Source organism: Pholcus phalangioides, unplaced genomic scaffold, assembly GCF_987345545.1.
Source record: "Pholcus phalangioides strain wild (caught in Gottingen) unplaced genomic scaffold, Ppha-v1.0 ptg000043l_1, whole genome shotgun sequence".
NCBI classification, from domain to species: domain Eukaryota; kingdom Metazoa; phylum Arthropoda; class Arachnida; order Araneae; family Pholcidae; genus Pholcus; species Pholcus phalangioides.
Window position 1 is genome coordinate 2,915,872 of NW_028301629.1, and position 16,621 is coordinate 2,932,492.

General features: G+C 37.3%; 1 protein-coding gene across 3 annotated transcripts in view; it reads left to right on the forward strand.

Moving 5' to 3' along the window:
- The window catches only part of LOC149063786 (uncharacterized), a 471,413-nt gene extending 456,282 nt beyond the window's left edge, over window positions 1-15,131 (forward strand). For all 3 annotated transcript variants that reach the window (XM_089255609.1, XM_089255608.1, XM_089255607.1), the window contains 6 exons: window positions 543-667; window positions 2,522-2,583; window positions 3,739-3,820; window positions 3,958-4,042; window positions 8,167-8,239; window positions 10,490-15,131. In XM_089255609.1, the coding sequence (XP_089111735.1) occupies window positions 543-667; window positions 2,522-2,583; window positions 3,739-3,820; window positions 3,958-4,042; window positions 8,167-8,239; window positions 10,490-10,590 (528 nt within the window). In that variant the 3' untranslated portion in view covers window positions 10,591-15,131. The remainder of the gene's footprint in view (window positions 1-542; window positions 668-2,521; window positions 2,584-3,738; window positions 3,821-3,957; window positions 4,043-8,166; window positions 8,240-10,489) is intronic.
- Window positions 15,132-16,621: the final 1,490 nt, after the last annotated feature.

Below are 16,621 nucleotides of genomic sequence, written 5' to 3' on the forward strand. Positions count from 1 at the left end.
GAGAGAGAGAGCAGAGACATGGTGACAACGATGTCTCCAGAAAAGTGTACAGATTGAAGAGAATGGGCTTGTCTTTTAGCATCTTTTTCAACATCGATCCGCCGTTTTTCTTTAGTTTCATTCTGTTTCGTATTTTTTCCGGGCTTGGAATCCGAATTGCCTGAAGGAAGTTGTGGGGTGGGGGGGAAGAAAACTAATGAAAACAGAATGGACAATTTCAAAGGAAGCCCTCCATTGCCGTTGCTTCCAAATTCTTTGTATACTGATGACAAATGAAGAAAGAACAAAACATCTAACCAATAAGAAGAGGGGGAAAACAAATGCGAGAAAGAAAGCCATTGCCTTAGGGATAGAAGTTGAATTCATTTCAAATTATTAATTGATTATATTAGATACGACTTATTTAATTGTCGTCCTGAGACATTGCGTTTAAAATGAAATGCTTAGTTAGATCGATTAGATTATCCGGTCGGAAATGTCGAGGAATACGTTTCTGAAATGTATGTGACTAGAAGTTTTAACTCTAATGATTGCGATTACAGAAACTGAAAAGTCCATCACAAGTTGGGCCTTACGATGCCTTAGTATGCAGAGCTGAACCAAATGCTATGAACTTTTTCCTCAAGAACAACTTCACCGATGACATCATCCTTAACAGCAGGTTCAGGTGAGTCATACAAAAGAGGATACTACAAGAAAAGACAATTAAATGTTCGCATTAAGTGAATACTCGGCATGCAATTTATAGACACATTTTAGTCCAGTGTTTTCCGAAGTGTGTAACATCGCCCCCTGGCTGGCGATGGAAAGGTCCAGTGGGCTACAGGAGCAGATGCTCAGGGTTTAGTATAAGACCCTATGAATTTGAAGAAGGGGGCGATGGAACGAAAAGTTTGAGAAACTATGTTTTAATTGAACTGTACAATTTAATAACTCGTCCGTCTGCACATGGAAGAAATATATTTGAACTTCTCTTTTCCTTCGGGACTCTTCATTGGTAACCCTGTAAAAGGAAATTGTGTTAATCTTTCTTCTTCTTTTGTCTCTGCAATTATATTCTTATCTTTTTCCCCTCACTACGGGGGGGGGGGGGTTTGAGGATTTAAAAAAATGCTAGTGTAGGCAACCATACATAGCAGGGGTGGCCAACAGCTGGCCCGCGGGCAGCATGCGGCCCGTGAAGTGATTTTGTGTGGCCCGCGGCAAGGTAAAACTACCGTCGTGAAAAAATTAAATTTGTGATCATTATTTGAACTATCGGTTCCAACAGCAGATTTCTTAATCACCAAACTGCTTACAAACTTCTTATTTCTAGTGACGAAATTAATTTAATAACTAATTAATTCGATTAATAATGGAGCGGCTTATACACTGAAGTTGCACCACTGAAGTATTTTGTGTGTGTGTGTGTGTGTGTGTGTGTGTGTGTGTGTGTGTGTGTGTGTGTGTGTGTGTGTGTGTGTGTGTGTGTGTGTAAAGTCAGTCATACTCATAGCCACCACGACAACTCTTTTTTGGTCTATCGCCGCCAGTTCAACTGCATGTCGTAAAAGGGGGTAATTATACTTGATATAATATAATGATTAAAATAGAATAGGCGGTGTGACTTGATCAGGGGCTTACGTTGTCTGATAGGACATAAGCTCAATCTGCTTGAAAGTTGGCATAGTGCAGCGGTTCTCAACCGGTGCTCCGCGGACCCCTTGGGGTTCCGTGTACACTTCCCACGGGCTCCGCGTCGACTCAAGGAAAATAACATAAATAAGTAAATTTGACAGATAAATGAAAAAAAACAAGAGGCCTACTGGCCATAAAAATTATATACAAAAAGGGCTCCTCGAGTCAAACAGGGCTCTGATATAAATATTATGTACTGAAAAGGCGAGTCAAAAAAGGTTGTGAATCGCTGGTATAGTGAGTGTTTTTTTTTCTTTAATGCATATTTATTCAGAGTCCATTGAAAATCATGGCTTAGGGCTATCCTGAAATTCTCGACACCGGTCGCTCAAACCAGATATCTAATGTGCTAAAAATTTAATTCTGATCAAGCTTTATATTTACGGAATCTTGAACGGATACTTGAAAAATGATATAGTCAAAGTAGTACTCTGTGTAGAATCAGCCGAAGGAGAGAGAGGTTTTCTTGATCAGAAAGGCCGTCATTGATATTCTTTTGTATCTTCAAGCATCCTCATTGCCGTATCAAACCAGGCCCGGCAGCCTCCAGTGCAGGAGGAGACTCATTAAAACATATATCTGTTTACAACTGCGGAGTGGAATTATGTAAATTGATAGGTAGGGATTTCCTATCCAGGTAGGAGGCCTCGAAATATCATTCTGTCCAGGGGCCTATGATGACGTCCTTGAGTTGACGTCCTACCTTCAACGCTATTTTCATTGACGACTATGTCCATGGAGGATCAGTTCACACTAAAAATTAATTAATTTTCATAGATATAGCTTCCAATAGTTTATTTAACGTTTGTTCGTTAATCAATTTCGCTTTAACTCTTTTTTTTAGGGAACTCGAAATCGACGGCTACCCTAAAGGGACCCTGATGTGCTATCTTCCACCATTTGATGGTAAGAACGCGTTCAATTAAATACGAATACTTTTTACTTGAAATAACTAGCACATTAGATGCCGTTTCCTCCTATAATTTCCGTTTTCCTTGTGTCGTCTCCCGCGGAACTTACGCTGTGAAAAACAATAATTTTAAAGATTTTTGAATCTTACACAAATGTGACATTTAAACTTATATCCTATAAAGATGGTGCTCACACGTAGAGCGATTGCGTTTATTTTTATTTATTTATTCCGTTTTATTTTTTCTTTACGCGAAGGAATGGATAAATTTGTATCTTAGTATTAGGAGGTGTTCGATAATTGCGTGTAAGGTGCTCGATATAAAGGTTTTCGATAGCTGCAATTGCTTTTGATAGGATTATTGAACACATAACAAATACGCTGACTAATAACATAAAAGTAACAGATCAATAACACGAAAGTGGGATGTTGTTAGCGTGACATGCCAGTGTAAACTATTTTTTTTATCGCCATTTTACGCATATAATCGTGAATATCACAAAAAAAAACTATTAAGTTCAGCATTATATTGATGAATATCAGGAAATTATAGGTTTATTATTTCGTTTCCCGCAGCTCCCAAAAACATCAATTTTTCTATTATTTTTCAAAAAAGGAATAGATATTACTCTCATATATAAATCACTTTCTTACATTACATTTAATTATATTCTTCAAATTTGTGCTATTGTTCCGGATAATGTCTCTGACAAGCACTCGACAAGGCAAAGCACGATGCAGTTTCACGGACAATACAACTGTATTTTAAAAAACAGCCGTACACGTATTCAATAAGCAGCGATATTAAATACAACCTAGAAATAGAACGCGACCAACAAATACGACCTTGTCTTCCGACTAAAATTCAACGAACTGCTCTTAGTTCCACGGAAATCACTAGGAAACTGGCAAACCACAAATAAATCTTCTAGTACAATCTTGACGATTCTCGCGTAATCCTTACACTTCTCTTGGCGCTATGACGTTGCCAAATCATCGCTGTCGCCAGAGTTGCCAAGTTTGTCGTCAATTTGGCGAGATTTACAGAGAAATTGATTATTGATTATTTACGGACTAAAAATGCTTTAATACATGATAAAAAAAAAAAGAATATTTACATAATTTTCGTAACATTATTCATATGTACGCAGGTCACTACCCACCACTTCCAGGAGTACAGGAATGGTATAACTCTGAAGCCGTCGACGCTATGGACGAAGAAGTGGAAAAGTGGTTCGTAATTCATTTGAATACAATATTTTTTTCAGAATTGATGTCACGTACGTACCTGAATATATGGTCTGATGGTGGTGAATATATATTTATTTGACAATTTAAGCGATATATTTTATTATTTTTCTTGCAATCAGGAGACAAAAAAGTTTAGAAGCTTATCAAACGCAAGTCACCTGCCTTACTAGACTCCAGCAAGAAGTTCTGCGACTGCACAACCTGGTAATAATACATAAAAACTCATAGTGAACGTGTTTTATATACGAAATTGAACTTCATACGTGGTTTTTGTTCGAAAAATATCCGACCGTAATTTTTTCTTGCGTGGACGAAGGAAGTGAGGGAAGCGTGGTTTGGCGCACGCATGTAGGCAATCCTAGCCCTGTACCCAATCCTATTCTGTGCTTAACTGGCATCGTGGGGTCACATTGACCCCAGCAAGTATTAATGCATTTCAAAAATCAACAAAAAGAGTCTTCATAAAAGCAATGGGTTTTTTTATACGTGACTTCATTCATCTGTCAATTAGTTCACTAAATAACTTTCCAAATTTCTGCAATTATTTTCTTAAAATTTTCTTTCATTAAGGCACACATTCGAAAGAAATGGAGGGAAATAAGACTTTTGGCATTTTTTTTAATAATTTAAAAACTGAACAGATATGGTTAAAATATACCCAGAAAATATACCAGAAATTTTCAAATCCTATTTCTAATACTTACTATATTTTCACAAGCACCAAAATTAGCCTTATTCTAAGTCGGTAACACAGTAACTGCAAACAACACTATGAAATATTGATCACACAGATCTTGCCTACAATTCACTAACAACACTATCCTCATGCTCACCTCGGATGTCCGATGTTTCACCATTACTTCTAAACCGTTATCGAGAAAACTGACGCTCTTCCGATACGCCATATTAATCTGAGCACTCCAGCCGTCAGACAAAAAATGCCTTACGCAAATGGTGAGGTGGGGTCATTATGAACCCCATGGATACTTTGACGAATGAAATAACGGAAAGATGAAATAGAACAACCTCATAAATTTGTCAAGAACGTATAAACAACCTGCTTGAAAGGTACTGATAACAGGATGTGCACCGGATGCATTTCTTTCTCAAGGGAGTGGCATGTTGAGCAATAGCCCCAGTTGAGGGCTAGTGCACATGCTTGAATTTTTTCTTACCTACAGAAGCTGCGAGTCGCCTGCAGACAGCCGATGAGTGCGGAAGTGTAAAAGTGAGCACCGTCGCAATTTCGTTTTTAGCCAAATGGCAGGAAAAACTGGAACCTCGCTACTGTGTTAATTGTGATGGAGCTGCCAATTTCGAAGCAGAATCACTTGGTAGCACTGCTTGGTGATGGTTGTGCCTAGCGGCGTGTATTCGTAATAAACCTTGCCACTGGAGTCAAAAGAAGATGGTCAGCATGACTTCGTATGTATCTCCTAAAGACCAAATCGTCAGCAAAAATGGAATGAACGGATTCAACGCTGATGCTCGCCTTGTCTGAAAGTTCTCTGATCCTGATTCGAGATGATCCTGCATCACCATAGTCCTCACTTAGTCAATGACGATCTCAATTCGTTGAGGGCCTACCAAAACGTGCTTCACTCCCCATTTTTGTGCGCTATCTTTGGAAACTTGATTAGGCCGCACTTTAGATATTTTTGCCGTATAGTTCCAAGTCTTTTTTGTGAACGGTGGAAATACATTGGGAAATAATATATAATTATTATAAATTAAATAATTAATAAGCAGCAGTAATAAATTATTATTTTTGCTTGACGACATTTTATCTTCATTACAAGAATTTAATTACTTGATTCTCGTGATGAAGGGTTCCATCACTAGAGGAGTATTCATGATTCTTATTTACAATGAATGAAGATTCCTTCTTTTTTGTATCAGAAAATAATAGAGAGAGAGAGAGAGAGATTTCGGTAAAGTTCACGTCAGTCATGTAATGCAGCTTTACTTTTTAAACGAATCCATATTATTGAATTTATGATCTAAGTAAAATTATAGAAGAATGTATTAGGTGTATTGAAGTAGAATAATTCATCTTTTTTTTGTATAATTGTTGAATTTCATTGAACTGAAGAGTTATATTGTCAAATACAGAAGAATGGATGGGAATGAATACACACAATTCAAATAGGAGCGGCTTTTGGTTCATGAGACCCGTGCGGCAGCATGGGGTGCCAAAAAAATGAGATTATTTTTCCAAGCCACTCCTGAATATAAAACATATATTATCAGAATATTCTTTGGATTCGTGAAACGTTCCCATGTTTTCTGAATATTCTTTGGATTCGTGAAACGTTCTTATGTTATCAGAATATTCTTTGGATTCCTGAAACGTTCCTATATTATCAGAATATTCTTTGGATTCGTAAAACATTACGATATTATCAGAATATTCCTTAGATCCGTGAAACGTTCCCATGTTATAAGTAAATTCTTTGGATTCGTGAAACGTTCCCATGTTATCAGAATATACTTTGGATCCGTGAAACATTCCTATATTATCCCTCAACTGGCGTGGTGGATCATTTTGACCCCATGCATTATTCAACATGCCACTTCCATTGGAAAGGCATGCATCCGGTGCATCCTATTATCAGTATCTTTCAAGCAGGTTTTTTACACGTTCTTGAAAAATTTATCAGGTTTTTCTGTTTCTTCTTTCTGTTATTTCTTTCGTCAGAATTTCCGTGGGGGTCATAATGACCCCACCTCACCATTTGCGTAAGACATTTTTTTGTCTGACGGCCGTAGTGTTGAGTTCGAAATGCCGTCTCGGAAGAGCGCCAATTTTCTCGATAACGGTTTAAAAGTAGTTGTGAAACATCGGGCATCCGAGGTGAGCATGAGGATAGTGTTGTTAGTAAATTGTAGGTAAGATCTGTGTGATCAATATTCCATAGTGTTGTTTGCAAGCACTGTGTTACCGACTTCGAATAAGGATAATTTTGGTGCTTGTGAAAATATAGTAAGTATTATTTTAATTTGCAAATTCTATTTTCTGGGTATATTTTAATCATATCTGTTCAGTTTTTAATCATGAAAATTGCGTAGAAAAAAATTTAATATAAATAATTTAAAAAAAACCTCAAAAGTCGTATTTCCCTCCATTTCTTTCGAATGTGTGTCGTAATAAAAGGAAATTTTTGTGAAAATAATTACATAAAATTTAAAAATTATTTAGTGAATTAATTGATAGATGAATGAAGTCACATGTAAAAAACCCATTGCTTTTAATGGAAATTTCCTTTGTTGATTTTTAAAATGCATTAATACTTGCTGGGATCGAAATGACCCCACGACGCCAGTTACGCACAGGATTTTCACAACGCCAGTTAAGGTTTATCAGAATATTCTTTAGATCCTCGAAACATTCCTACAACCTCTGACAATAAAGTTCGATGAATGAAGTCAGAACGGCCGATCTGGCAACACTGGCGAAGCAAAACGCTGCACATGCGTAGCGGCAGGTGTTGACCATCTGCCGCCACCGTTGTTCAGTTGAGCGTCGTTTGTGTTCCGTGAAAGACTTGTTTTACAAAGTGCTTGTTTAGTGCGTTGGTTCTTAACTGAGAACAGGAAAATGAACGAACAAAAGATCACTGAGGATGAGTCCTGGTGTCTGGTGACGATGAATGCTGCAAGGTACATTGAAATTTTGACCCGTTTCATGAAACGTCTACGCAGGGTACGACCTCAGTACGCACAACAAGGTTCATGGTTTCTCGTTCACGACAATGCTCGCCCTCACACAGCCCATATCGTCAAACAGTTACTGGCAAAAAAGGGGGTGGTTCAAATTGAACATCCACCATACTCTCCAGATCTCAATCCAGCAGACTTCTTCCTATTCCCACGACTCAAACTCGCTTTGAAAGGAAAGGGACTTGACTATATTCCGGACATCAAACGAAACGTGACGAGGCTTTTGAACTCCATCCCAAAACAAGACTTCTTGCAAAGTTTCCAGGACATGTATAGGAGATCTCAGCGGTGCATAGTAATGGGAGGTGACTATTTCGAAGGACAGTAAGGTAACTTTCGTTAACATTTCATCTACGTTAATGTTACAGGACTATTCACCGAACTTTATTGTCAGAGGTTGTATATTATCAGAATATTATTAAATAATTACACACTTCTGAAATAAATATGCTTGTCAATTCTGTATCGGCAAAAGAAAACGCATCAATCAATTTTTGAACATTTCGCTATAAAATTCACATGAAAACAAGGGGAAAATAATTCGGAAAATTTTGCATTTTGAATATCACACGTAAGCACTACATAAATGTGATTTTATCTTTCCGCAGCTGAAGAAACAAGACTCTACTATCCAGTACTTGAAGAAAGAAAACCAGAGACTTCAGGGCAGACTTACGAAAGGTTATTCACTATTATCCTTGTTCATTTTCGTCCATGTAAATACAGTCATATTTCTCTGGAGAAATACCTCTCCGAAGAGATCCAGTTTCAACTTCGTCAATTACAGCACAGTAGAGTGTCGACTAGTCTCTTCGCGCCATGACGGCGCCAAATCCTCTTAGCTGTCGCCAAATTTTACGTTACAGAGAAATGCGTTAATTTTCATTTTACATAAGATATAGTAAGATGGACTATTCGCAGGCGCAAAATAGCATAATAAATGCATAGGCGGAGATAGACTTGGAAGTCTGGGGGGGGCACGTTCATTATTGCTGGGGGGACACGATGATGATGTCAATTCATATATACATTGAATCAGTCGATTCCACCTTTGACGCTGGGGGGGGGGGGGGGGGATAAGAGGTTTTTGGTGTTAAAATTAAGTTTTTGATTATATGGTGGGGATAGGACGTGAGTATTTTTATAGAACTCCGGCCTATGCGGCTTTTCTGTTATCTGGCCCGCCCTCATTATCTCTTCCTTTCTGCCACATTAGGCCAGGTAGTCTGGATTCTACTGGGGTAGAAGGAACCCGGGCAACACTCTCTAAGAGAGGATCAACTATATTTTATTAGGTCATGAATAACAATAAAAGTGAATACAAATACAAATACAACACCACAACAGGCAAGTTGCCCAACGAGGTGGCTGACTTAAGAACATCATGGATCCCCGAGCCCTTTTTTACCCTACCTACGAGCCCTACCTACTACTGCTACACCACACATGCACCCCGCCCACAACCCCCCGCGGAACCCACAACGAATCGGTACATGCGGGAATGTGCGTGTAGTGAAACCTGACGTGAAGATTTTTTGTTTCTCTGTAATGCTTGTTATGTGTAGTGCTGCCATCTGCCACCAGTTTTTCAAACTATGAGTGAAGTGTTATGATTGAATGATTTTTCGTTGTAGGACTGTTGCTCTCTGTGGCGAGACTTTTTAACGGGGTTGCGAGCCGATGATTAAGTTTAAGGGTAGCTTCTACTAAAAGTGGCATTTGTATTTTACCAGCTTCTTTTTCACCTGAAGCATTTCAATGAGGATTTCAAAATCCATTTTTATAGCTCAATAATTAAGAGACTATTATGTTAGAATTTTTTAATAGTGTAGAGAAGGGGGTGCACAACCTTTTCAGTCCTCGGGTGATAATTCTGCCAATCGTGGGCTAGAAACTTGTGTATGTTGGGTGAAATTTTTTTTCGGCTTTAATTGGTGATTTTACTTGGCTTTAATATTTCTTGGCTGTGATTTTATGCAACTTTATTTCCCTCCTTTGATATTTATTATTATTTATTTTTTATTTTATTTATTTAATTTTTTTTTTGGGGGATTTGCAACTTCACTTGCCTTTGAAAATTTCTTGGCTGTAATTTGCAATTTTACTTGCTTTTGAAAATTTTTTTCTTTGTAATTGGTGGCTTTGCTTTTCTTCGACAATTTTTTCTGCTGCAATTCACTTTTTTACTTGCTCTTGGGTTTTCTAAGCTGTAACTAGTGATTTTTCTTTCCCTTGAAAATTTCTAGGCTGCAATTGGTGATTATTCTTGTCTTTGCCATTTGGCTACAATTGCCAACTCTCTTGCTTTTGACATTTTTTGGCTATAATTAGCCATTTTACTAGCTTTTGACATTTTTTGGCTATAATTAGCCATTTTACTAGCTTTTGACATTTTTTGGCTATAATTAGCCATTTTACTAGCTTTTGACATTTTTTGGCTATAATTAGCCATTTTACTAGTTTACTATAATTTGCCATTTTACTAACGTTTGACAACTTTTTGGGCTGTAATTGACGGCTTTACCCACCTTTGAAAATTTCTTGGCTGTAATTTGCAGCTTTACTTACCTTTGGAAATTTCTTGTCTATTATCGGGGACTTCACCAGCCTTTCACAATTCGTTTTGATTAAGACTGACAACTTTACTTACCTTTGACAATTTTTATGGTGATAGTTGTTGATAACCACTTCTCGATGTCCTGTGCTTTCATGAAGGAAATATGATTAGCCTAGGCATTTATCGTATTGAGTGCAATTATTTCCCTGCCGGATCGCCTTTCGTAAGCATTTGGCCCGCGGACTAGAGGTTGTGCACCCCAGATGTAAATAACGATTTTATTTAGTAAATGAAACATTTAGCAGTTTCTCTATAGCCAATTTGAGCTGTGTATATATATATATAAGATAATTTTCTATTACTTTACCCTACAGTTGAGAGGAAATCTGCGCAAGCGCTGCTAGAAGTCCTAGAGAAAGAAGCTTCCGATTTCGAGCGTTTCTGTGCCATACAGAACCAGAACAATGAATCTTGAGTTGAAGTCTCAAGAGTTTACAAGAGTGACGAAACAATCTTAAATGAATGTCATCTCCTATAATACAAAAGAAATATTCCTTTCCTTTCTTTTAATAGCTTTCTTTCGTCAAGCGTATATTTATTTTGTGTGTTTTATTATCTCTCTCTCTCTCTCTCTTTCTCTCTAATTGTCGTTTCATTTTTTAATGTACATAAATCGATGGAATTTATTTCCTTCATACTTTAGTCTCCGAGGCCTTTTATTTTCATTCTAGCTCTCTCACTCTATAAACCGCCATTTTGATTTCCTAAACCACAACGGAGAGCTTCCATGTAAATTGTGATGCTACAATCTCAATAATTCTAGTCATAACATCATCATCATACATCAAAAACGTTCATGCAGTAATAATAACTTGGTGGCGAAAGAGATCTTGATTTCAATTGTTATTCGGAAGTATGTATTTCCATGTTTTATTTACAGGGTGGTAACTATAGAGCGCCCAATAGTCACACACGCTATTCCTTGTGAAAAAATAATACGGAAAAGTGTTATCCGTTTTTTGATCGGATGGATATTAACTACTTTATGATCAAGGGCGTACTATTGCGTCCAAACGCCAGTGAAATGAATTCAGTCCAGTCGACTGTTTCTTCAACTTCTTTTTTCTCATTTATTGTAACCCTATGAAACAAAGTTTGTGCGTTTCGATGTGCGTGCGCGCGCATCGTCATATCTCAACGACATAGCGATCAACATAACGAGAAACTGAGATAACGATTGTGACGTCTTTCCTCCGCGTTTTTTTCGCTCGTTCTCTACGGCATTTCTTCCATACGCACATAATGTATCTTTCTCAGAACTATAATCCTTCTATTGTATAAAGTACACAGAATTGAGAAAAAGAACAAGTAAAAAAAAACTACGCAGCAAGTTTGTGAGAACGAAAACACACACACACAAGGCACTGTACAAATACTTTCTTATCCAATCATCTCTGTACTATTCCTCCACACCCTTATGTTTCCTCTTTTGTTCTCTCTTTCCCTTTCTTCTTCTTTTTTAAACGTAGAACAACGCTTCCACATTTATTGCCTATACACATCATCCAAATTTATATCCAACAGCTTGTCCGCGAGGGGGTTAAGGAATTATAACGTTTCAAAATTTTGTGGTGACACTTTGGTAACGGTCAGTTACCCGCTAAACCCCCCGCCCCCCCCCCCACCGAAAAAAAAAATTGCTCTTCGTGCAGTGGGTTGCAACTAATCGAAAATGAATTAAAATATTCAACCCCGTTAGAGTTAAGTTCAGTTATTTTCTTTCATGAATTGACACTTTTCCTTTTTCGTGTAGAATGGTGTTAACCTTGTTATTACGCAATAAATTCGCCCCACTATATCGACAGCGTGATCACCGAAGCGTTAACAATAACGAGATCAATATTGGAAATTTTTTTTTTTCTAGAATCAAAACTTTTTGCCAAAATGCAGAAACTTTTTTCACTTCCAATGTTAAGTGGAATTTTATAAAGGAAAGGTTTGAGAGTTTTGAGTTTTTTCCTCTTTGTCTACAGTAATCAAACTTTTCTTGGTTATTCTCAGGGATATGGCATTGCTATCAGCTTGAAAACGCCGAGTTGTACGTTTGGTGTACGTTCGGTGAATTTGGCAAAATTGATTCGGAAGTGACGTCATGAATTTTTAATGCGTTATAACTATACGTTATATAATATTCCAAATAATTATTGGTCAAATCAAAACACTGAAAATGCCTTTCCATGAGGAATCGCGTGTGTAATTATTGGGCGATCAATAGTGTCCACCCTATATATGGAAGGAAAACACCAAACGCGCTTATACGAGGGCTGGAAAGACTTCACTACTTGTAACGCATGTTTACTCATTATCTACTACAGTGGCTCTCAAGATGGGTGGGTATGATTCTACTTATAATCCATTTGTTGCACCACTAATTTCAGAGGCGTCTTAAAGATTTAGAAGGACTGGCCCCGTCGGACGCAGCCATTTTGAAGTATTCTTGAACCATGGTTTTATTTACAGAGCGTTCGACATTCACAACATGAGATGTCATTGTTACAGAACGGACGGGAATGCTGGAAATTATCGATGTAAAAATTATGAACTCATTGAATAAACATTAATGGTAATTCAGATACGGTGAGAATCAGAAATAATTCCAGAAGAAGAACATAATTTCATAATTAATAAAAAATTATTCCAGAACTAACGAAAAGTAATTCTAAAATGAATGAAAAATAATCGGAAATTAGTAAGAAAAAAATTTGAAAATCTGTGAAAGTAATAGCTTTAGAATTCACGACAGCTTTCAATAACTTGAACCACCCCCACTTCTCCTCCTGATTCGGGCTCTTCGGTTTAGGTCCCGCTGCCCCCCACTTGATAAAACGTCATGAACTGGGGGAATCATTTATTTCCAAAACTAAGCATTTTGTTAATCATAAATACTTGATAAGAATTTGAAAACAGTAATAATAATAATTATGGTGGCCCAACTGATGGTCGAGAAGTTGACCGAGGCTTTGATTTTGGGTCGCGGCTGAAAAAGTTTACGAACCCTTGTACCAAACTATTCTAGTACCCATCCAGATGGATACACCCATCCTCCGGGAAAGCTTCGATATCTCTCTGAGATGGGAAGCGGGGTGTGTCCGGTCCTTCAATGTTCAATGTACCAAACTATTCTCGGGAGCCACAGAGGAACCATGAATTGGGCAAGGGAGGCGCGAGTGACAACAATTTGAGAGCCACTGTTTCAAAGGCACGACGCAAGTCTCGCTAATCTGTAGACCGGTATTCACGCACCCATGTTGGATATCTGTGTACTGCGTTTTGCTGGGCTCACAATGAAATATTTCGTCGCATCTGTACACATTGATATGAAATTTCAGTGAGTCATTCAAGGGCTAAGCAGGATGTAGGCGTGCCTATAGTGTCACGCAGGCACGTGAACAAATATAGGAATGATACTGAAGAAACTTTTACTTCTTACTGTTCAAGTCAGTATTTATAACCACTGTCAGGAGGTTTATGGCTCTAGCTGTTGAAGCTGGTCCAGCACTCTAAAGTGGTAATGTGACAATAGACATTGCCATGCGAGAGAAAAGCCTTCAGGCTACTGAAATCGGCACATGGCAACATTTTCAAACACCTTTCTTTCAAACCGAGCTCATATTCGATGTACCATCATGGGCAATTTGCTACCGAATGAGTTGTGCTGGAAGCGTGGATGTTTTGATAACAGTCTCAGTGCGTATCTAGTGTTGCGCATGAACCTTTCAGTCGTGCCATCTATTTTCCAAACGATGAGTTCGGTGTAATGATTGGATATTTGTACCGTTTTGCAACATTTGCATGCCATTCTCAACAGCGTGGGATATTTAACACACGCGTTTTATTCACACACATACTTTTGTTTTTATTTTCATAATGATCGCTCCGAACGATTAACTTTTACGGTAATAATAATGTTATTTTCTTCAATTTGTTAATGTTGCCTGCTTAAGGCTTGTTAAGGTTATTTGTTATAAAGGATATGATAAATGTCAACAAATACTGATATTGTTTGTGGAATCTGTGACTCATAGAGAGAGAAACTATTGCAAAGGCAGCCAGTACCCATTACTGCACCCACGAGTGGAGGGTCAGCACCAGGCAACACCACAAAAAAAATGATCATTTTAAAAAGTTGTTCTTCTGAATATTGTGGGGGACCACAACGCCCTCTAGTTTTCGTGCGTTGTTACTCCCTTTCTGGCCCGCGTATTTGAATGGTACGTTAATATCGATCGACATCCGATCCAGGACATCGCGACCAACAAATTGAAAAAAATAACTACAATTTGAATAAGCATCAACATAGTAATTACAGCACAAACACGAGCAATATACAACATTTACATTGATAAAGAGAGTCATTTTGTGTGTTCTCTTATACGCATTTATTTGATTTTTAAATAAATTTGAAATTGAAAAGGTACATATATTTAAATTGGCCGTCACTCATATCACTGCACAAATGAAAAAGTGAGAAAAATTTTTCGAAAGTTAGAAAGATATCGTTAAATAACTATTGCGTGGTTAATTTAAGTTCATTTTCTGAGTCAACAAACTGATAATATTATCCGTTAAACGTTTCGGACGATGATGCCTTAAGCTTAATGAGAGAAATATGAAAAAAAGCACAAAATTACAAGTCGATATATCACATGTTTTTTCTTATTTTGTAGCTTTTAATGCAATAAAATATATGTATACATATAATCTATGAGAAAATATTGTTGTAAATGAAATATTGTAAAGAAATTTATGGTAAATGATTATATATAGTCCCGATGTATTATTTTCCTGAAATATTGGAGATTTATCAGTGTATATATAAATATTATCAGATTTGAAAAGAAATTTATTGTATGGAAAATATGTATAACATATATAAGATGTATTTTGTTGCTGTGATATTATCTGTTCTTGCCTGTTATAATGTTCTAGCTTAATTAAAGACACACCTGAATGTTACTCGTTGCTTGTGTATTGTCATTGCGGTGTTTATTTCGTGTTCGCTCGAGAATCATTCTGGAAAACTCCCCGCGTGACCATTAGCGACATCTTGCGGGATCCTTTTTTGAAATGCCACTGTCTTATATAGAACCTGCTGATCCGCAAACATTTCGCCCAAGTCACGTAGCCGTTACGTAGTTTAAAACGTAATGAATGTTGGTCCCAACTTATTTTTCCTCCATTTATTTATTTTTTGCCGGTCCGCAAATCAATTGTCTTGTTAATTAATTAATTGCTTGCCTGCAAAATATTTCAGCCGTCTTTTTCTCAACTTATTTCTTCCATTTATTTATTTACTGCCAGTGTTCAAATTATTTCTCCCACCCATTTTTTGATGGTCTGCAAATTATTTTTCTTATTGATTAGTGTGTTGGTGGTCTGTAAATTTTATTTCTCCAAAATATTTATTTCCTGCCGGTACGCAATTTGTACCTCCCATACGCCACTTGCCGGTCATCAAATTATTTTCTTATTAATTAGTTTTCTACCCAGTCTGCAAATTATATATATCTCCTATTTATTTATATTTCCTGTCCATATTTTCTTTACCAGTAAAATTCTGCTGGTCGGCAAATAAGTTTCGTATAAATCAGTTTTCCGCTAGTCTGCAAATCATATATATATTTATCCCGTTTATTTATATTTTTGCTGATCCGCAAATTATTTTTTTCTTATCGATCTGTTTCGTGCTGGTCTGCAAATTATTTCTCTCACCAATTTTTTGCCATTCCGCCATTTTTTCCGGTCCGCAAAAATTATTTTTCCTTTTGTTTTTTCTGGTCCGCGAATTATTTCTCCCACTCGGTGAAGGGGCACCTGACCTCCACCTTCTTGGGAAAGAAGATCCCTGTCCTTCTTCTTTTTGCCACATATTGTCCGAGGAACACAAGAGGTTAAGAATCCCTGGTATGAAAAATCCTACATTAAATACGCTCAATCTGCGTATATGTTTGAAAATTAGTCTCCATTTTTCTATGAAATATTTATTTTAACCTCGTTATGATCAAGAACGTAGTATTCCGTCCACACTCCAGTGGAAGAAGAAATTCAAACACGCCTACCTGCTTTCTTTCCTCTCTCCTAATCACCGCAAAACTTTGTTGCAACCCTATTGAAAAGAAAAAAATAGTTATTTTTACCTCCGTCAGAAGCTTCTACTCTAAATTCAAATACTACATACATGTGTATAACAGGGGGAAAAAACAGGTAGGTGAGGGTGAAGACACAGAAATATACTTCATACCTATACTCTCTCTTATCTGTATTATTTTCTAACATGCGGTAAGGTTAGGACCAGGTTACCATATTTATTGCCGATTCGTCAGAGATGATCCGATAACAAATAACATAATTGCTTCAGGAATGCAGCACCATCTATGTATCTGACAACGATGTTTGTTCTAAAGATATGTTATTGGGGGGAGAAAAAATTGCACTGCTCAACACTG